Genomic DNA, 23067 nt, shown 5'->3' on the forward strand with positions numbered 1-23067 from the left:
GAAATTGTAGAAGCATAAAAACAAATTGTAAGTTCGTTGGAATCATCGGTATACGTGGAATCAAGACATCCTCTCTTTTGTATTTTCCTTTGATGATCATTGTCTCAATGATGTTATTTATTAGTTTTTTCACAGTTAGTCTCGTTCATACATTTATGTACACAGTATAATGACAACTTTACTTATCCTACTTTTAGGGAGTGCAGGCAATTCCAATGGATTTAAAAACCCTGTAACATAGTTGACTGCGCCATTCTGGTTTATAATTGTGTCAACTGATTTGAACGAAAACAACTTTTCGAGAAGAAAATTCTGAATGGTCGCGTTAAGATCGTCGACATCTGTATTTTTTGCCGCCTATATTACTCGTTGGATCAGGCAATTATTGTTATTGAACTGTTGCGCTATATCCAGAAAAACACGCTTAAATAAGTGGTTTGGTGTGATGAATCCGGTCGAGGTGTCCAGAGCGACTTTACCGTTTCTAATATCTAACAGCTGCTGCGAAATCACAATTTTACTTTGATCTTGTTGTAAAAGATACGCATATTAGTTACCAATTGGATCATCTTTAAGTTTCGCTAAAAATTGGATAATTTTAGGAATGCGTTTGGTTCGTCCGCAGCAGTTGATTGAGGAATAATTTTAAGAGCCTGACGAAAATCACCTGACACCTAAAAATATTTTTATTCTCACGAATATCTTTCAAAGCTCTGATCAGTATCTCCAATGACCTCTTGTGGATCATTGAACATTCGAGGTTAGTCTTTGTATGTGGGTATATTTTATTTTATAAAAACCCTTAAAAGGGCAACATTACAAGCACGAACGTTTTCGGAACAACTGTTCCATCATCAGGTTAAAATGCAGGTTAACATGCCTGAGCCACCAAAATATTTGGGTAAAAACCCTTTAAATTGAAAAATGTTACCGAAGAATGTACATGATGTTTATAATATTATATGATGTTTAATATTTTAATTAGATTTTACTTCAGGTAACATACACCCATGCTTAAGTGAGTTCCAGTGTCCGGAGAGTACACCTCTTCAAACGGACTACGGTTGGCAACTGATTCAATGTTCATGGCAACAGTTCATGGCAATCAGTTGCCAACCGTAGTCCGTTTTAAGAGGTGTACTCTCCGGACACTGGAACTCACTTAAGCATGGGTGTATGTTACCTGAAGTAAAATCTAATTAAAATATTAAACATCATATAATATTATAAACATCATGTACATTCTTCGGTAACATTTTTCAATTTAAAGGGTTTTTACCCAAATATTTTGGTGGCTCAGGCATGTTAACCTGCATTTTAACCTGATGATGGAACAGTTGTTCCGAAAACGTTCGTGCTTGTAATGTTGCCCTTTTAAGGGTTTTTATAAAATAAAATATACCCACATACAAAGACTAACCTCTTTTGTTATACGTGGTATACAGCCAGCTACAGGAATTATTTTCCTTGTGGATTTTATATTGAACATTCGTCCCAAATGATTAATTTGCATACCTGTAAAATCGTCACCACTGCGCTGTTCAGAATGTGCAGTTCGTTTACCTTCTAATAAAGTTGCAGCTATTCCAGATGAACTCGTCGCCAGATTTACTTAATATTGGTTTACTTAATATCTAATTATCGAACTATTTTACTAATCACAGTACAAAACATGGTAAATAAGTACTTTCATTGAGCCACTTAGGAAATTACTAAGTAATATAATTGTTTATTGCTTTATATTAATAGTGCGTGTATAAATTTTAGAATAGTTATTTAACCAACAAGTGTATTAATAAGGGCGATTAATGTTCGAAATTGTTAATCGCCATTTTAATTCACGAGTTCGTTATAAAACTTTTCCGTCGACCATACTTTTCAGAAATAAAAATATCTTAGTTTAAATTTTTATTTACTTAACGATAAATAATGACATACAATGACAGACAGTACAATGACAGCGGCTATGTCATTTTAAATAATTTTTTAGTGGGAATATAAATAGGTACCTATATGTTTGGTTGCCTACACCACAGGTCACTGCCAATCACAGAGCGTTAAATGTGGTTAAATTAATTTATACAAGCAATGTATGTTGTGTTGCCTATAATAAAATCGTTCATTAATAGAAAATCATTCATTAATAGGGGTCATTAATCAATGATTTTGAGGGTGTTAAAATTAATCATAAATGGACGGTCGACGGAAAAGATATATTAGGCTATATAATAAAACTATGTCTTGATAATAAACTAAAATTTAAATTAAAATCAAAGAGTAAACAAAAATAAAAAAATTGTTTTTATGATTTAATTCGAAAGTCTTCTTTATTACTGCTACTGAGTATATTCTGATCATTGGTGTTGTTTAAATAAGACACAAGTATAAAATAAGATGACTAAACAATAATAAACATTGACAATAAATAACTGAGTACACAATAATAAATGCTGACTTCACCTTTAAACTTTAAAGGTGAAGTCAGTATCCTTATATTATTGGAATGGTCATGTGTAATGTAAAGGATGTTTATTTAGAGGTATAAAAATGTAAGTTGGTAACACTTTTTTAACTGTCGGCCGTTTAGACAGCTATTAAGTGATTTATGTTAAGTTTGATTTGGCATTTCAGCATGAATAGACTTGAAGCCTGAACAACGCTACCAAATTGTACAAATTGATTTTGAAAATTGTGGTTCTGTTCGAAAAACGTATCGCGCACTACGTCCATTTTATGGTCAACATAATAGTTCATCAGAGCAACTAACTCGATTAACCATGGAACGTTTTGGCACCACGTTTACTCTAAATGATAATATGCATTCGCAGACACGTCGTACAGTGCGTACAGAAGAAGTTGTTGCTGCTGTAGAGTGTAGCATACAGAATAGCCCAAATCAGTCTATCTACCATCGTGAACAGCATTTGTATACGTGTCCATTCACTTTATGGAGGATTTTGAGCAATGATCTTGCTTTGCGTGCTTACAAAATCCAACTTATGCAAGAATTGAAGGCACATCATAACCAAGCAAGGCGTAGATTCGTATATTCGGTAAGTGGGTCCAAAATGAGATAGCCGTGGATTCCGATTTTCATAAGCGAATTTTTTTCATGAAGCTCACTTTTGGTCGAAGGGCTACGTCAAAAAACTAAACTGCCCTATTTGGAGTTAAGATAATCCTTAAATGTAGGTTAAGAAACCATCACATCCAGAAAAACCGACTGTTTTGGTCTGGTGGAATCATTGGACCATACTTCTTCAAAAACGCTGCTGGCCAGAACGTTACAGTCATGGTGACCGCTATAGAGCCATGACTACTGCCTTTTTCATTCATTAATTGAACAACCATGATGTTTAGGAGCTGTCGTTTCAATAAGATGGCGCAACATGTTACACACCTCGTGCCACAATTGATTTATTGAAGGAAACGTTTGATAACCGCATAGTTTCACGTTTTGGACCGTGTATTGGCCTCCAAGATCGTGCCATTTAACACTGCTAGAGTATTTTATGTGGAGATATGCGAAAGTGCTAGTCTACGCCGATAACCATGAAACGATTGACTACTTTGAGGACAACATTCGCAGCGTTACTACCGATATACAAAGACAAATAGTGGAGAAACTGATCGAAAATTGGACCTCCATATTGGACTACGTTAGAGCTAGCCATAACAGTCTTATGCTAGAAATCATATTTAAATTATTATAATGCCAAAAGATTATCTTTCGAATAAAGTCAATTTCATGTCAATTGATAAAAATAATTTTTGTTTTATTCAATTTCAAAGTTCTTTATCTCTAAAAAAAACACCCTATATTTTATAGACGATGGATATATTTTTCAAAATCCTCCAAATTATATTATTTAAATAAAAGTTTTTATTGTAAATATTAAAATATTCGATCTTTCCATTATCAATGCATCAACGGCAACAATGGAACGTACTCACATATTGCCTTCTACTTCAGATAGCAGATAACGGGTGATGAATATAGCATCAAATAATCCTTCACGTAACCTTTTTTCATGAGACCTTTTTCTTTCTTTTTATAAGTACGCGGTTATCTGCATACGTCGTCTGACCCATTGTCTGCCTACTTGGTTGTTAACAGTAAATGAATTTTGCTACATATATAAAATCTGGTGCTGTTTTATGAACTGAAATAAATTTAATTTGTAATAAGTTGTTGGAGACTGTTTTAACAGAAGTTAAAAATATGGTTCTGAAAATTTTGACAACGATATTCGAGTTGGAAATCGAATCGAATAATAAAATGCTTATAAAAATTACAATATTGTCAATCAATATGATTACTCAGTAATTTTTTTCTAACCTAAATAATCACTAAAAACTTAGGACTAAAGAGAAATTCATTTGTGTCCCTTAAGTTTTATTAATTTATTACACAAATATTAATGTGTAAAACGTTTTACCATCACTTACACTATATTTTGTTTTTCTCCTAACTAACTCGAAGGTCTTCTTCCATTTAGAAGCTGAATGGTCTCACTCCTGACATCGTTGATCGTGAAAATTTTATTTTTCATTTCTTGGTCTTTGTGGAGGTCACTGTTCCTGTAGTACGAAGGTGCGTTGACAATACTCCATAAAACTTTATATGTTCTCGGTTCATACAAATGCAAAAGAACCGCAGTGAATTAAGGTACAAAATTATTTCTACCAAACTTCAAGATTTCCGAGGGTCCTTGGAGCGATAAATTGTATACATATAAAAATGCATGCCCCCGGAGAAGAGCATAGTGAGTTTGTTAGAAACAAGAATGCATGGTTTTTCTGTTTCTTGACATAAATGTTTAAATAACAGGTACAATTAAAATGTATTGATATAATTGTTTACTGGAAGCATAAACGACTCAACGATATTTAGTGATTCACACTCACGGACCCGAGTTGAAAATAATGAATTCCCTGACTGCTTTTTATTAGGTGATAGTGGATATGCTTGCAAAAAATATTTATTAACACCGCTGCTGAATCCACAAACATGTTCAGATTATCCATACATTATCTCAATGTTATAGAGTTTGGAAGAGACTTTTACCATATCGTTAGCTGTAATAGTTACAACTGCTGTTTGGCATAACATGGTAATTGGAATGAGTGATAAATGAAACCAAATGAACGAAAATACCAATTGCATTAGAACAACCAGAATTTCCAATTTACCAGACTTTATAAAGAATATCTTTTTTTCATGTCTACACCAATATATAGCGAATGTGTCCTGCTATTTTCCACTTCAAGTAGTGGCTACACAAAAGGATATCTACATTGATGACATTTGATACAGAAATAATGTTTGAACACTCTATTGATACCGATTCATACACGGAAGATTCGACGAATTGTGCTCCATTCTCTCTCATTCAAAAAGACAGAAACCGATAGTAGTAAATAGTTTCATTATGGTACAAAATTCCCAAAAGGGGTGATTAATAACTTACGAGGTAAAGCAATCATACCTATTTTTTTAAATAGGAACCGTGTATATTTTTTCATTCTCATTTAGATGTATGTATATAGGTATGTACAACGTTAGCTACTTTAATAAAAACTTTAAATATTATATGACTGGCCTTGTATATCGATCTTACTATATTTTATTATCGCATATATTTCTTCTGACATGACGAATTTGAATCAATTCTAAAATGTCTTTTTGAGTTCAATCCAAGCCTGGCAACGAAAACAAGCTACAAAAAGATGTCTAGCCGCTCTCTCTTGGAAGTCGTAGTTGAAGTAAGTAAGTGCTTTATTACCGGCTATCAACACTGAACAATTCGTCATGTGTTCGTTGAGAGACAAGTAAATAGGGTTCAAGTACATTATCAGATTAATACGGCAAGGTTTCGTGGTCAACCAGTAAATAAATGAAACGATTTCTTGTTTTAACTACCACAAACGTGTAGATACTGGAAATAACACTCGTAAAAATGTTGGAATATTAGACCCAATCTTTCGGTTTATGATTGTCGTCTATATACCTATGAAGCATGCGAATTAAGTAAAAGAGTGTATCAACTTACTCGGAAAAAATATCACATACATTGTAGATATAAACTCCGTGTTAATGCTCATGCCCATGCAGAAAAAATGTAAAAATGTGAAAAATATGTTTTGCTCTCGGCATCTAGTAAGAATTCCATAATAATAGATTTGTTTTTTTAACTTAATATCCATTAAACTTTTAGTAGCTGATAATAAAATTCAAACTAAACGTTGATTTGCCTCGGGGTTTTATAATTTTTGGAAAACAGCTAAAAAATGATGGTTATTACACTGTTAAAGGTCATGAATGTTGTTAGAATTTTGAGTTGTGATATTTGATACCTTCAATGGAAGTACATATATTTAACAACAATACAATATACCCCAGTAAATCTGTTGTTTTTTTTTTAGTAATGACATGTAAAATAACTACTTGAAATAATGGAAATTAATGAGTTTTTTTTTTATTCTGGAGAGAGATTATTTAAGCAACTGTACTTGCCCAAACAGTGAATCCAGAGGTATTTAGCAGATTGCAATCGATTATTTAAGGCTTCAGTTTCAAGATGTATTAAAAAAATTAACATTTTATCAAAATTGTTCTTTAAAAACCCGTTTGAAAAAGGGCTGACTTACTAGCTATTAAATCTTTATAACAACTTTGATAATATTAATGTCTCGCCCGTGTAAGTAGGTTCAATGAAAAGATAATGAAAAAACACAATCTTTAAAAAAGAACTTTCTATGACTAATAGGAACCAATATAGCATTTTTTTAAATCATGTTTCCCCTGTTTATGAACATTAAGAGCTTTCGATTGAACAGATTATAAGTGAAGATCTAAATTTTATGATCAAATTTATAGATGGCATATACAGAGAAGGTGTAAAAAGTTATAATCCGTTAAAGTATTTATACTCGTAAAATACCGCCACGTTTAAGTGGAGAGGAGAACTTTCCGATCTCCGTTTTTTTTTAGAATGGAACTTCAAATTGAAGCGCGCTGGAAAAATTTGCTATATCTCGGTTTGTAGAGCACGCAGAAGCTTATTTTTTTTAATTGCGGTAGCTCGATAATATAATAAGAGCTGTGCTATTTTCACCTTTCGTAAAAATCGTAATTTGTATTGGCTCTAGCGGAGATAAATTTCACGGTGTTTACGAATGCTCGGCTTTTGAGGCCGAAGTCAGAGCTATTAGGGACTACCGGCGGGCGAACTTTCGACACCAAATTGTCTTTGTACCTGGGGTAATCGAAGGGTCAAATTTTATTATAGGAAATTTCGACACCGCGGCGTAAAGCAGGTAGGTAGGTAATTAGCGGCGATGGACATTTGCATCCAAGCAGGACAAGCGGGTTTTCCCAATATTTATTGTCACGGCGGGGGGCGTGGCACTTGTGTACTTGTGACTAAATTATTTCAGTTGTAATTTATTTCTTGTTTGACGTTGACTTGTGCACGTATACGGATATTTAAAAAATGAGTTTGATAAAAAGTTCCCGTGGTCGAGATTTATTAGTGGTGGAGCATCATTCGTTCTCGAAACAGAAAGTGTTAAAAAGCGGCGAGATATTTTGGCGCTGCATCCAAAGAAACACTAAGTGTTCCGCAAAAGTGTTTACAATAGGCTGTGAGGACCTCACCATCACAAGAAGTGATTTGGTACATAATCATGAAGCCGATCCAAAAAGCTTGAAGTAAAGATGGTAACCAATGCATGTAAAAGAAAAGCCCAAGAGGACATATCGGAAAAGCCTGCCAAAATTACAAGAACTGCTGTTGCTGAGTGTGATGCCAATTTGCTGACGGTTCCTGACATAGCTAGCATAAGAAAGAACATTTACAACTGTCGTCGTAAACTGTTACCAGGTCCGTTACCAAGAAGCATATCAGAAGTCCATAACGCGGTTAGTAATTATTCTCCTAAAACCTGTCGCAATGAAAGTTTTTTGTTTTTAAATCATCCTGAATTAAATGTAATTGTATTTTCATGCGAGACAAATATTCGTTTGTTGTGTAAATTAAAAACTTTGTATATGGATGGTACATTTTCATACAGTACCAAATATTTTCTACAATTATTTACTATACATGGCTTGGAAAATGGACATTATGTTCCTTTAGCATACTGTTTGTTAAAGGACAAATTGTCAATGACATACAAAAATTTATTTTCTTTATTAAGGTCTAAGATTTTTTAAACATTTCAATTATCATTAGAGCCAACTGAAATATTTGTGGACTTTGAAAAAGCAATTCACTGTGCTTTATTGTATATGTGGCCCAATGCAAAAATTAGTGGATGCCGTTTTCACTTACACCAAAACTGGTTTAAAAAAATTCAATCTTTGGGTTTGGTACAAGAATATAAGGATACAAATTCAGAAATTGGAAAATGGTTAAGGCATACGTTTGGTTTAACTTATTTAAATCCAGCAGAAGTTGAAGAATGCTTTCTTTATGATTTAATGTCATATAAACCTATAAACGCAACACTTGATATATATGCAGATTATTTACTGGAAAATTACATTTTCGATAACGCTCTATTTCCACCACACATATGGTCTAATCAGAATCCGTCTATTGCGAAGACCACAAATGCCTGTGAATCCTTTCATTCGAGATTTAATTCTTCTTTTTATTCAACACATCCTTCTATTTTTATTTTTAATGAAAAGTTAAAAGAATTTCAAGTAGACACTTATGTCAAAATAAATAGTTTACATATACCAGCAAAAATCAAAGATACTACTGTTAAGGCTAAATTGGCAATTTTGGAGAAAATGATGGATAAACTACGATCCCAACAAATACGTAGGTTAGATTTTATAAAAGCTGTATCTTATCATTCCTATAATAGCAAATAAATCATTGTATACAAGTATATTAACGGTAAAATGTACAAAAATTAGGTACTAGTTGTATTATATTTAGATATTATTACAGTTATAAAGAAATAAAATGCACATTACTTTTATTAAAATAAATAAATTAATTAATTAAGGTATTTTATTTATGTCGCAGCTATATTTATTTGGTGTCGAATATACCTGTAAGATAAAAACGGGAATTGGGGCTGGTGTCGAAAATTGCCATTAAATTTTAGTCGCTACCTGCTTAGTGTCGAAATTTCCTACGCCCGGGACTACAGGTGGATCCTTGAGGTAATTTAGATGCACTCGGAGGATAGATGGCGTAAGCAACTTTGTTTTGAATGTTTACTAGAAATTGTAATAATAAATTTTGGATACTTTGAAAAATAATTTGAAACTTTTAAAACGGTTACAACTTTTGTTCTATAGAGTTGATACTTTTGAAGCGCAGCTTCTATACTAGCGCTGTATTACTTTTTTTATCAATCACTTTAATGATGTATCGAAAAAAATAATTTGTTGAAAAATTGTTTAATTATACAGCTTTCAAAATGAGAATATTTGTATTTAGAGTGTTAAAAAGTACACATGTAATGCAAAAGTGAAAATTTTGTATTATCTTGTTATTTATCACTTCTTTTATGCAAATCCTTGTAAATAATCCAAGAATTTATATGTGCTAACGTTTTGATCGGCGAGATCTACTCCTCTCATAAAATTATTGTAAAAAATAATTGCTTCTGAACAAGTGGACTCAGCCTTTTCTCCAGTTTTCAGCTTTCTGTTGAGAATTCCAACAGTTGTACTGTGACAATTGGACATCAGCATCACTGCTTTCGTATCTTTCCATTTAGTCGCTAAAATTCCTTCGGATGAAACTAAAAACTCCATATCACCCCTTAACATTTTGATATTTTCAAATTTGGCTACGTTTACTCGATTGGTCTAGTAAGTTCCTAAACATGGAAAATTTAGGGTGGTTAGTAACTTGAACGAAGTGAAAAATCTGTAAAAGCGTAGACACATCTGGTGACCGTATAGTGTTGGCTAGAGTTTCAACAACTCGTTTTCCTAGAGTTCCAGTAGTTGATGTGGATTCTTTTCCAGAGTAAATATTGAAATCGTATATATATATATATATATATATATATATATATATATATATATATATCTTGTGAAAGAATCACTTCGTTGCCATATTTTTATACCTCTTTTTACTGGCTTCTACATAAAACATAAGAAATGTCTAAAAATACAGATGCGTTCAAATAACATCGGCTTTGGGGACAAACAGATGCCAGCAGATTTTTTAAAATACGCTGTGATATATATGTCCCCCCAGTAATGAAAGGGTTAAGGGTACTAAATCTAATTATTTTTAGCTAGCCGTATCTTATATAAAATTTAATTATGGCTGTTTTATTTTATTACGATGTTGCTCCAAAATGAATCATTTTAAATTCATAAACAAGGAAAGGAGAAAAAACTGAGATTTTAATCATTTTTAAATATTTTAATTTTTTTATTAATATTTCCAACCTATTTGAGAGTGAGGGAAAGTCAATTAGTATCATTGTTATCAACTTTTTCTGCAAAAATCAGAATGCCAGCTCTCACATTCACCTTAAAACAGATCCATCCTGATCTACTATTATTATCGTGTCCTTCAAAAATAAAGACAAATGACGTTAGAAAATTGTTAGTTCAACTGCATTATTTATTAAATGTTGAACAGCTGACTTGATATAGTCCTTTTATTTTTGTATGAAATAATTTTTGTGTCACTCAAGCCTTTAAAATGTTTTCGTTTCGAATCAACATGTATTTTTAAATCATTCCTTTCATTTCAAGCATATATTTTTGTTTTTGTTTTGGATCGTTGATCATTCAAGTGCGCCATTTTAACCTTTTTATTTTTGTTTCAGTAGTAGTGGTGACGACGTCCAACGTTCCATCGAGTTGTTAGATCGAGTGCTCTCTGAATTCGATGATGTGGAAAATGCGAATCAGGTTCAAAACGTAAGTATTCGAAGACTTCCCTTTTACATTTTAATTTTTGTTTTTATTTATCTATCAAATGCGCAATAAAACTTTACTGACCTATTTAATAAATAATTTGTATATTTTTTTATGTAACTAAACTTTTATATAAACATTGCAGAAATTATAGGTACGTCGTTATACAGTACGTTAAGTTTTGGATTAGATATTGCAAATACATAAAGCGCTAAAATCGGCAACATTGCCGCGTACGAGGTAATTGTAATTTTTTGATCCCCTCAGCTCCGACACCTTAACTCCTAAACAGAAAACGATAAAACCGTTTATTAACACATAACAACGCAAAACACATAACACATAACGCAAGAGATATGCAACTCCGTCCGTCGATTTTTGTTTTGCTTACGTACACCCGGTTTATTTCTTATAACATAATCTCGATAAAAATACACTGACCATATAAGGTGGTGCATTTGTATCGGTTTTTAATAATGTAAACAATTTTTTGTGGTTAAATTAAAAATAAAAGCGCATTTGTTCAAAAAGATAAAACAAAATATTTAGTCTTATTGAAAATAAAAAATAATTCCTTATAAAATAAGAAATAATTCTTTATGCCCTACAGAAATGATTCAAATATTTGACCTTCTACGGCTGAATAGTATCCCAATCTGTCATAAAAACTTCTGCGAACATTTTCTGCTGTAATATAATTGGAGACTTATTCGGTTTCTTAATTCATCCAAATTTTGGGCTCTAGCCTCAGGATGATCGTAGATGATGCTTTTTAAATGTCAAAAAAAAAGAAGTCCATGGGTATAAGATCTGGAGATCGCGCAGGCCACTTAATATCGCCTGTTTCACTAATAACTCGATTCGGAAAAGTATTGTTTAAGTACTTCCTAATTGTTCGAGCGTTCGAACTGAACAGCCGTCTTGATGGAACCAAACATACTCCAGATTTACATTGAGAATAGCGGGAAGAACATGATTCTGTAACAAATCGAGGTATACTCTACTATTCAAGTTGCCCTCAATAAAAAATGAACCTATTATGTGGTCTCCTAAAATGCCAGTCCAGACGTTAACTTTTCGAGGACGTTGATTTTGGTAAACAACACTTCTGTGCTGGTTTTCCCGCGCCTAATACCTCGTAATAGAAGGACTGTGTCTCGCTACTAACGAAACAGAAGATTCATCAGTAAATATAATGTTTTTTTAATAAAATTGGGTTCATCATTAACCTTCGTTATTAGAGTTTTACAAAACTCCATTCATGTAAAATAGTCGTCTGGATAAAGCTGCTGCGTTTTTGAATATTTAAAAATCATGTAACCGTGCTTTTTGCACACTTTCGTTTGAGTAACATTACTAACATCTCTAGCAAGCAACGCTTCTACTTGAACGTGTTGAATCTACCTCTATTGTTGCACAAATTTGTGTATCCCAGTATTCTCTTTCCTGTATGAATTGACTGTACTCAAAAAATTGGTCTCCCCTCAAAAAACACAGAAAATAAATCTACACAGTTTTGTCCAGAATTACCACCATCAAACCATGTTATTATTTGAACCTTTTCTGCCGCCGTATAGACATGTTGTTTACAAAAATAAATTAAAAACTCTACACTGTTATTGCTTTAAACAACCACTGTATAATGACAAATTATTGGCAACGGGGCAACGGAAATTCGTGGAAAGTCGACGGCGCGCAGTGTTGCCATTTATAGTGTGTATATCTAATTTAAACCTTAACGCATTGTATGATTTTTTTGTCTAATTTCCCTCTTTAGACTTATTGTGTAATCCCTTATTTTTGTATGATGTTGAAAGTTGTAACGGATAATATCAGGAGCTCAGAGTCACATCAGTATAAAACTAAAAACTCAGAGAGATGTTAAAGAAACTATTGTTTAAACTTATAGTTCCTTAAATATTTGCCTTTTTAAGAACATTTATAAAAACAATGAAATTAGAAAAAAAATTTACCTTCTAATAGTCGGACGGATCTGACAGAATAGGCTGTTACACATTTTGTAATTTATGTCTACGGCAAGTTATACGTGGACGATTTCCGATACGTCCCGAAAAATGTTTTCTTTCCACGTACCTCAGTCTAGGTGTGAAAAAATTATCCATTTCGTGTAAAAATCTTATACAGGTTTTTGTATCTACTGTAAAATTCTCATCTTTAATATTTGCTTGGCTTGGAGCTTCTTCTGTACCTTTAGGGTGTCCACGAACATTTTGTTAAACTGCTCAATATTGTTTTCATTTTGCACGTCTATCTGTAGGTTACTCTCTGTTTCTTTCTGGTATGCCCTTGTGTTAGTAATCGTAATATATGTTTATTCCTTGTTACCCTATTTCTTCTTTCCTTCTTTACGTTTAAGACAATATTTGCTCTAACCATTTTATAGTTACTTCCGGTTGAAAATTGATTAAAAACAGTTACCTCTTGAACAGCGTCTTTTGGTGATTGCCAAGTCCTCTTTCATTGGTTGCTTTTTTTTAAATAAGTGTTTATGACATATAGCCTGTGTTGCAGAAGAAGTTCTGTAAAAGTTTGATCCCTTTCATTTCTATTGCCATATCTGTGAGGCCCAAGTACAAACTGAACCATCCTGCTTGTGGCGAATTTTGGCATTAAGGTCTCCCATCAGTATATAGTTAGTGGTTACCTCTTGTATCGCAGTATTAAGGTCTTCGTAGAACCATTCAACTTCTTCGTCAGTGTGGGCACTGGTAGGTGCGTATACCTGGATGACCTTTAATCGAATGTTTTTTTTTACTTTGTAGATAAGATGTATGAATCTATCACTTATGCTTTTAGTTGTGAGGATATTCTTTGTGTGTTTTTTATTTACCATAAATCCAAGGCCATCATTAAAAGACTCTCCTCTATAATCAATAAGTTTCCCGACGAAAGTGCCATTTGTTTTTTACCTTACCGCCGTACTTATAATCCAAGTATATCCATTTTTTCTGCTTAAGCTCGTTTTCAAGTTCCTCGTTCTCCATCAATGTTCTGTTGTTATATGTTGCCACAAACCATATTCTTTGCCATTGTCGTTTGTGAAGGTAGCCTGGTCGACTCAGGGATAGCTGATGACATATGAGGGATAGCTAATGACAAATCGTTGAAGACGTACAGCTGATTTTACTTGTTTTTTAACAATCAAGAAAATTAAAAAAACATTTTTGCTCATAAAACGTTTCGTATAAATTTTGAGAAAAATGGTTCAAATAAAAGGAGATCTTAAAAAGTTTTTTATTTTGCGAGTTTTTAAATTATACTACATAAACAATTCACCAAGATAATTGCAAAAAACTGTTAGATGAGTTGCTGTAGAATTTTATAAACACCATGACAACTAATCTCAATTAGTATAAGGTATAAAATTATTTTTATTCTGTAATTTGTACTAATTTTGTTTATTGTAGCACCTTCATGATGCAAATAAAGATTTGCGAAAGCTTGGTAGACTAAAAAGAGTACTTCTTTGTCCTATCTTCCGCTGCATACCCAAATAGTTTATAGTCTAACTGATTAACGTTGATTACAAGCGTTTATCGCTTTTTCAGTATCTATATATATATATATATATATATATATATATATATATATATATATATATATATATATATATATATATATATATATATATATATATATATATATATATATATATATATATATTTATATATATAATTATATATATTTACATTTTTTTTGTAGTTACTTCCATAAAACCAACGCAAACAGATATTTTATGAAGCGTGCATCACGATCGTTGCGCATTTTGAGCATTTAATTTTCCAATTAAAAACTAAATTGGGTTTTAATTATATAACAATTTTTCCGCTTTACAGTCGATGAGTTTTTCACTTTCCTCTTCCACTGAAGTTTAATTTGTAAAATGTATAAGAAAATGTTTCGGACGGGAATGTTCAGGTTTTTAAGGGTCGCTAAAATCCAAGTATGTTTTCTGAGGTGAATTTATATAGGCGTTAAATTATAATAGCCGTGGGCATCCTTAAGGTAAATTGAGAGATTATTGGTGATAAATATCGTACCAGGTAGTTAATCTTTGTAACACAATTTACTTTATAGCATGAAAATGTCACGTATGTGCATTAATTTTAAAAGTTGGCTAAGTAACTATGTATAAACTTACAATTAATTCCTTTCTATATTTATTTGTTGTATGAGTTATTTCAAAATCTTGTTTGATTTCTACATTTTGTTTATTACCACAGTCTATCTGTGAAAAATCCTGTGGCATTTTCAATTGTAGCAATCTTGTTGGTTAAAATGAAGTCAATTTCGTTTTTAGTGGTTCCATTTGGTGCTAGCCAAGTCTATTTTCTGTTCGATTTTTTCTTAAAGAATATATCTGTAATAGGCATGTTTTGACATGTGCAAACTGAACCAGTCTTTCTGTCCCTCATTTCTATCACCGACTCCATACTTTCCCACGACTGAAATTACTATTTTAATGGGAATAATCCACAATTGAAGGTTAAAGTAAGTTTATTGACGTTTCAAATTCCACTTCGAAAATCGTTCTCAAAGTACAAACATTAATAAATTAAACAAATTTTGTTTTTTGTTGATTTTTTTCCCATGACTGGTTCCTTACCATTTCTCTTTTACATTGTGTTATTAAAGTCACCAATTAAATACTTGAAGTGACTTTTATTATTATTTATGGGAGGGAAAACTCATTTATTACCGACTATTTGGTACTCATATCTTGTGTACTCAAACAACATACAAATATCTTGCATTTAGTAAAGTATCTCTTCTACTTGGTCAAAAAGAAGGTAGTTTTGGACTCAAATAACTGGAACAAATCTTTAGAGACCTTGAAATATCATCAATTCAGACCGAAATTATTAAATCATGGGGTGGTGCTATTCCAGAATAACTGCTTAGAAGGTTAGAGAGTTGAATTTTTTACTAAAGTGGCTGGCAAAACAAGACATATTACAGCGACAACGACTATGCAAACTCAGAAGTGAAGCTTTTACTGCTAGCTAGACCAGGGCGATCTGTAAAAAACGACTAAATTTGGATGTGAGAGGTGGCATTCGGATTTTTGCAGAAGAGGGGGAAACAAGCCTTTTTGTATTCAATGATTTTGACATTTTGAACCACTTATATCGCACTTAGGACCTTTACAATTCCTCTAGAAAATATTTATGATATAATAAGACAAATTTCATTTAATTCGATTTAATAGATTTTGCATAATAATTTTGCAATCTAAATTTTTTTTAAATTGAATTTTTTGAAAATCTTCACAACAAAAACTAAATCATATAGAAGTTTGCCAATTTTTTACTTATATTATAGAAACGTACTTATTCTACCTAACGTACTTTATGGAATGGAAATCGGATTATTTGGAGGGCCTCAAGAATGTTTTTAAATTATAAACAATTTTTTGGCTTGTAAACAAATAGAATATCTCGGTAACTACTAGCTTAAATTAAATTCAAAAAATGGCGTTAGAAAAGACTCGGCAAGACTCTTCTTTAAAAAAAAAAGTTAAATTACAATCGGGGGTTCCTGAGATACAACCGGTCAAATAATATTTAAAACATTATCTTTTTATTTCGGAACTCTTTTCCTATGAGAATTAGATAAAAATATTTTAAATAAAAAATGTAGCTGGTAAAATTTTAAACAAAAATGTTTATTAGCACTTTTTGTGTAAAATAAACCATTCTCTCAAAAATATCGCTTAAAACGACACGGCTACGCGCGCGAAGTTAATTTTAAATAAAGTTTGTGTTAATTCGACGCTAAAAATTCGATATCTTTTGATGAGAGTGTCCTATCGACAAAAATCAAAAAGCATTTTAAAGATGAAGAGTGCAGCTTTTTTATGTAAATTTGCATGTTGCCGCAATTAAAGTCAGTTTCTATAAAAGTGTTAAATAAATAAACTTTGCGCGATATTTGTTATTTTTTACGATTCCACTAATAAAGCCCAATCTTCAAAACCTTCGACATGAAATTTCGGTTTTAATTTTTGGCAACAAATGTGAGACATTTCAAATATGCCTAAAAAACGTATTGAGGAAAGTAGAAAAAAAATCGATGTTTTTAGTAATTTTTAAATATTTTAATTTTTTTACTAATGTTCCCGATCTATTTGGGGGGGGAGAGAATAAGTCAATTATTATTACTAAAGTTATCTCACAACTTTTTCTGCAAAAATCTGAATGCCACCTCTCCGAACATATACCTTCAGTATGAAAAATAGCAAACTTCATACATTATATCAGTTTATCGCCCAGATATAAGCAAACGGTAAGGTAAAACTGAATATTTTAAAATAGTCTCCAATGTGCAATAGACAAGGAGAGGACATGGGAGTAATTTAAGTCATAAGTCTTATATATTATTTTATTTCAGATTCAACAGATTACTACTTCGACCTCAACGCCTCAACTCCGTCATCACACCAGCAACAACCATCATCATAACTCCACTGCTCCTAACAGTGGAGCTACGACAACCCCTGACGACGAGAGTCCTTCGTTGGGTGGTCACCAGTCAGAAGACGACGGATACATGAGTATGAACGGTCGAAAAGCTAAATTTAATTTATCTTTTAAACCTTTGGCGGAACATCACGAAAATCCCCCTCCGCCGTTACTGTCTCCACATCAATTAAGATCGCCTACGACACCTGTTAGACCTGGAGATCCGGACGACTTCCCGCCGCCCCCTGAGGAGGCTCAGAGATTAATAGCTACATTATTGCCTAAGTAAGTGTGCATTAATCACATATAAATTACAACTTCATTTTTAATAAATGTCACCGAGAAAAATGTCGCATAAATTGGTTCATATTCGTGAAATCAAGTTAATACTTACAGTTCAAACAAATAGATTACAAAATTTGGGTATTTAAAAATTGGTTTAAAATTATACTAATAGTTAAATTAAAAACCAATTTCCACTAAGTGCATAACAATGCTAATAAGCAAAATAATGCAAACTGTTTTTAATCTGTATTTTCGAACCTGCCACAAATTTAATTAACATGATCTAATAAATAAAGCTTAGATTTGAGCATCCCGATCAGCAACTCTATACTTAGGCCCAGGATGGCGGAATCTACAGGACTCTCCAGCTCCACATGAACCCCTCAGAAAGAAATAACAGTCTACTGTCTTTGAAGGACACGATCTCTTCAGATTAATGCAACACACAGTAATTCGTACGCTGGTTTCTCGGAAGATCACTTCAAACATGCTTCTGACAATCTTCCAATCCAGATTTTCTAGTGCATGGCCTATCTTGGGTAAGGCCAAATTCTTGATGTCATAATTGCACACAATTTTCTTCAAATTAGTTAGAGCACGCCATATATCCTCGTAGCTTGCCCTGTCTGTAGACGACTTCCTGGTCATTATATACAGCAAAGATCGAGGACCATCTTCTAATCTCAGTACTCCTCCAACTTTAGTCTGCTGATTTTGTTACTCGTCCAAACGACCGAACTTCTTATAAAATACGGACGAGATTCCTTTAGTCATCTTAAGATCTTGGGCAACACAGTGGGCTAGATAGACATTATGCGGAACACTAAAAAGATCATGCTGAACTTCTGTGATCACGCCGAATCTAGCACTCTTTCTCTCTGCGTAATTTGATATAAATTCATTAAAGCTTGGTCGTCGGTCATCTTTGATCTCATGTTGAAGGGTTCGTGCTTCTTCTGTTTCATTTGAGCCCGCATAAGTTGCAAGACGATTTATGTGAACTACTTTTGGTTTACCTTTCGGCAACTTCTTAATTCGGTATATTACGTCATTGATTATCTTTTTAATTTCATACGGACCTTCCCATTTTCTTTGCATTTTTTGAGACAAGCCTCGACGACGTTGTGAATTATAAATCCAAACAAAATCACCTATTTCATAGCTTTCATTCTTGCATCGAGAATCATATTGATCTTTCATTCTGTCACTGGCTAACTGGATATGTTGTCGGGCAAGGGAATACCAAATCGCATAGTTCTCAGTCCATTTCGTAAAATGATCCATGGCTACCAGGATATATTTATATCCATCATTCGTCTCTGGAAGAAGACCTTCAATGTCGATTGCTACTCTTTTATAGGACTACCAACATTGCACTGTTTTATGGGTGCCCTCTATGTAGCAACTGGACCATTACTGGTTGCACACAGTTCATATTTCCGGCACCATCTTCTTACATCATCTTTACAGTTCATCCAATAGAACCATTCTCGAACCTTCTGCAGAGTCTTCGTAATACCAAAGTGTCCACCTGATGCACCGTCATGCAACTGGCGCAATACTTCTGACACTTTACTTTTAGGTACAATCAACTGAAGCTTAGATTCTGTACCATCATCGTTCTCAAAGGTTCTATACAGAAGATCATCTTTTAGCACTAGGCAATTCCGTTGGCTAAAGTAAGACTTGACTTCTCAACTGCATGCACTAATGTCTTGCCAAGTAGGTGAGACTTCGATGCATCCAATCCAATACTTTTTTGATACATGGATCATCTGCTTGGGCGTCTTGTAGCTGTTGAGGGAGGCTGCCATTTATCATTAAAACGAGCCGTTCTAATTTACGTAAATATATTTATTTATAAGTTTACAGTACGAATATATCTTATCAACTAAACCATCTAATATCAGCGCTGCTTATATATACAAGTTTTTATGTACTAGAATAATCTGGAATAGTCCACCTCTATTTTGCTTGCATTAGCGCCTCGGATCTGTCCGCCGGTTGATACATCCAGAAGACTCTCGAACACAAATCATTGTCGCCTCGAGATGCAACCGTTATGTGGGCTACGTCGAAATAAGCATGTTCGGTACACTATTTAAAAAACTCTACGAGATAAAACATACTACATAAACTTTGATGATGAATTTGGTGATCGTTAAACTTTAATTATGTTATTGTAGTCTTTTCAGAGATTTGACCTCTAAAAATCATATGAACAAACTGAATTTTGCTAAGATAGTTAATTTTGGGACCCCAAAAAGATGCAAAAAAGTTTGCCACTCGTGGTTAAACCCCTAAAAACCCTCTCGTACGGAGAAAACGGAAAACATGCATTCATTAAGAATCTGTACGCCGCGCCGTAGAAAAAAATCTTTCAAACAAAAGTGTAACAGATATTTTTTAACAAAAATGTAAATGAGCAGTGGTCAATGAAAGTGATATATTTTATTGATCTCATAAAAATCATAAAAAATGGCAACAATTTCGTACCGTTTATTTATTTAACATCTTTATAAAAGCTGATTTATTTGCGGCAAAATACAAAAATTACATACAAAAGCTGCTCTATTCCCATCAACAACGCATTTTGATTTTTATCGATAACACGCTCTGATCAAAAGATATCGAATTTTTACCGTCGAACTGATACAAATATTATTTAAAATTGATTTCGCCTTAACTGGAATGGCAGTCAAACATGGACTCTCAACCAGCGGGAAATCAATAAGCTTCTAGTATTTGAAATAAAAGTTCTCAGAATAACATTTGGCCCTCAAAGAGATGAATTCACAGGGGATTGGAGAAGACGCTGCAATGCTGAATTTTTGACTCTGTATGGAACTGAAAACATAGTTAGACTAATCAAGGCAAATCGAATAACATGGGCAGGTCACGTGGTACGATTAGAGGATGACAGAGTGTTAAAGACAGTGTTTTTTGAAAGGTCAGATGGTAGAAGATCAGTAGGCCGACCGAGAAAAAGATGGAAGGATGAAGGATAGAAGGTTGAAGCCGATTTATCGAGAATTGGGGTACAAGAATGGGAAATAGAGGCGCAAGATCGTAGAGGATGGAGGGCGATGGTGGATGCGAAGACTCACCCCGAGTTGTAAAGCCAGTAAAGAAAGAAAGAAAGAACTGGAATTCAAAATCGCCGGTCGCTTCAATCGTTGTTTCTGACAGAACGGTTCACTCTACATTTAAAGTCGTACTAAACAATTTTGTTCAAAAATCAGCTACTTTTTTTATTTGAAACATTATTTTCTATATTTTCTACGGTGTATAGATTCTCAGTAAATCGATTTCTCGTTCCGCTCTCAATACAGGAAGGGGTTTTTAGGTGGAAGCCGGTGGGTAGGATGTAGAACTTTATTGCATCTTTTTGAGACTCCAAAATTGTCATTCTCAGCAAAATTCATCTTGTCTGTATGATTTTTAAAGGTCATATCTCTGACAAACTGCACTATTGGGTAACCATCTTAGTACTTTATAATTAAATTTATTAAAATGAATTTGTTACTGGCCTCAGATGGTATGATTATGCCACTGCAAATAGATAAAGATGAATCGACAAATGTCTAAAAGGTATGAAACTAGTCGTAGATGACGAACTCTAGTACAATACCGAAAATAAAAACTATCCAGCAAAAACAACACTTAAAAAGCTTTAATATTTTATTTACTACAAAACGATTGCTTACATCATTGAAATATTTAACAGAATTTGCGAAAGGTAAACTTTTTTCTTACAGCTACGAACTGAACAATAAGATTATATAATAATACACTCACAGCATTGTAGAGTATAATACATGCAATCATCTATCCAGTCGTCGTCTTTTTCATCACATTTTTTGACTTTCTGTTTCTTATTTAGTGTATATCTGCGTTCTTTTCCAATTTTCTTAATTTTCAAGGACGGTGAGACTTCGGACAATGGCATTGTGGTTTCAGTGCCAGGAAAAATAACGTCTTCACATCTACTTGTCGATACTATATTAGAAAATTTTGATATACTTTCCATTTTGTCATGTTCAACGGATATAGCTGATGAGAGTAAACAAATACCTCCGGTTCCATTTTGTATCCCAACATCTTTCGTCGTACTTACTGCCGAATTTAAAGACGGTAAAGCCGTTTTAACGTCCGAAAATACAAAAAACTCATTTTTATGAGAATTGGGAGATTCACCAGACATAGTTTTGACTTTTTCTATTTGACATTTGACGCCGCTTGCGGTTTCTTCAGGTGTGAAAGGATACATATGAATTTTCTTAATATAAACTGACACAAGAAAATTGTTGACATAAGGATAGTTTATGTATATTTTATGTGAAAACGACAAGCAGTATACGTTTACTTAAATAATTTAACTGATGTGCACGAAATCGATAGAGTGACAACTTATTGGTACGATATTTTAATCATTCTAGCGAGTTTGTTTAGTCGACCTAACTTTATTTGATTTCATACTTAAAATTTGACAATACTATTCAATGTTTACGTTTAACCTAACCTAAAAACGTGGTAACGTCAACAGCAGCCAGTTTTTATGCGATATTTTTATAGCGTTCTTAAGACAATAAAATTTACAGGCTATTATTGAATTATTGTTTTGTGTATTTTGTGCGTTTTATAAACATTACTAATTGTTTACAAATAAAATATCGGTGTATGCATTTACTGTAATCAAAATATTACGAAAGATTATATTATAAATATTTTTCAAATTAGTTTTGGTTAATACTAAATTGAATAACATACAACATACAGTGACGGGAAAAATTACGGCAATAGGCGGCTTTGGAGACAAATTTCGAAATAGGTGGATATGTCTGGGCATGATAGTAGTCAATGATTTTTTAAAATGAGAATAGGCATTGTATATTAGTTGATTTGAAAGGGTATTCAATTCTCTAGTTAGCACTATAAAAGATTAACATAATTATTTATATAGTTTGTCCAAAAAAAAAAGTTTAATTTTGAATTAAAATAATTTATAAATAAAGAAGTATGGATGTAATTTATATAATGCCCACTGCAGTTTTAGGAAATTATGCAAGAATTATGTACCTGCAATCCACATTTCATTATTTTCATTTTTACATCTACAGGGTGAGTTTTTAGCGCGAAATTGGTCGATAATTCCAATATAGTGCAGAATATTCAAAAAAGTTATTTAGAAAAAATGTAGGCAATACTACTCTTCAGGCTTGAATAATATGCCAGTACTACAGGGTGATTAATAACTACGTGGTAAAGCAAACTTTCAATTTTTTTAAATAGGATACTCTACTTATATATTTTTTTTATTATTATTACACATAAGCAAGAGCAGAGGGACAAGTCCCTAATATACCCAAAAACCAAGAAATTATATTAGTA

General features: G+C 32.9%; 1 protein-coding gene across 3 annotated transcripts in view; it reads left to right on the forward strand.

The window, feature by feature from the left end:
* Positions 1-23067, forward strand: part of LOC140448135 (uncharacterized) — a 546485-nt gene that overhangs the window by 477292 nt on the left and 46126 nt on the right. For 2 of the 3 annotated variants that reach the window (XM_072541218.1, XM_072541221.1), the window contains exons 3-4: positions 10819-10912; positions 17321-17676. In XM_072541218.1, the coding sequence (XP_072397319.1) occupies positions 10819-10912; positions 17321-17676 (450 nt within the window). The remainder of the gene's footprint in view (positions 1-10818; positions 10913-17320; positions 17677-23067) is intronic. The other variant, XM_072541219.1, reaches the window with a different exon arrangement.

The sequence above is a fragment of the Diabrotica undecimpunctata genome, chromosome 8 (genome assembly GCF_040954645.1).
Source record: "Diabrotica undecimpunctata isolate CICGRU chromosome 8, icDiaUnde3, whole genome shotgun sequence".
Lineage (NCBI taxonomy): Eukaryota > Metazoa > Arthropoda > Insecta > Coleoptera > Chrysomelidae > Diabrotica > Diabrotica undecimpunctata.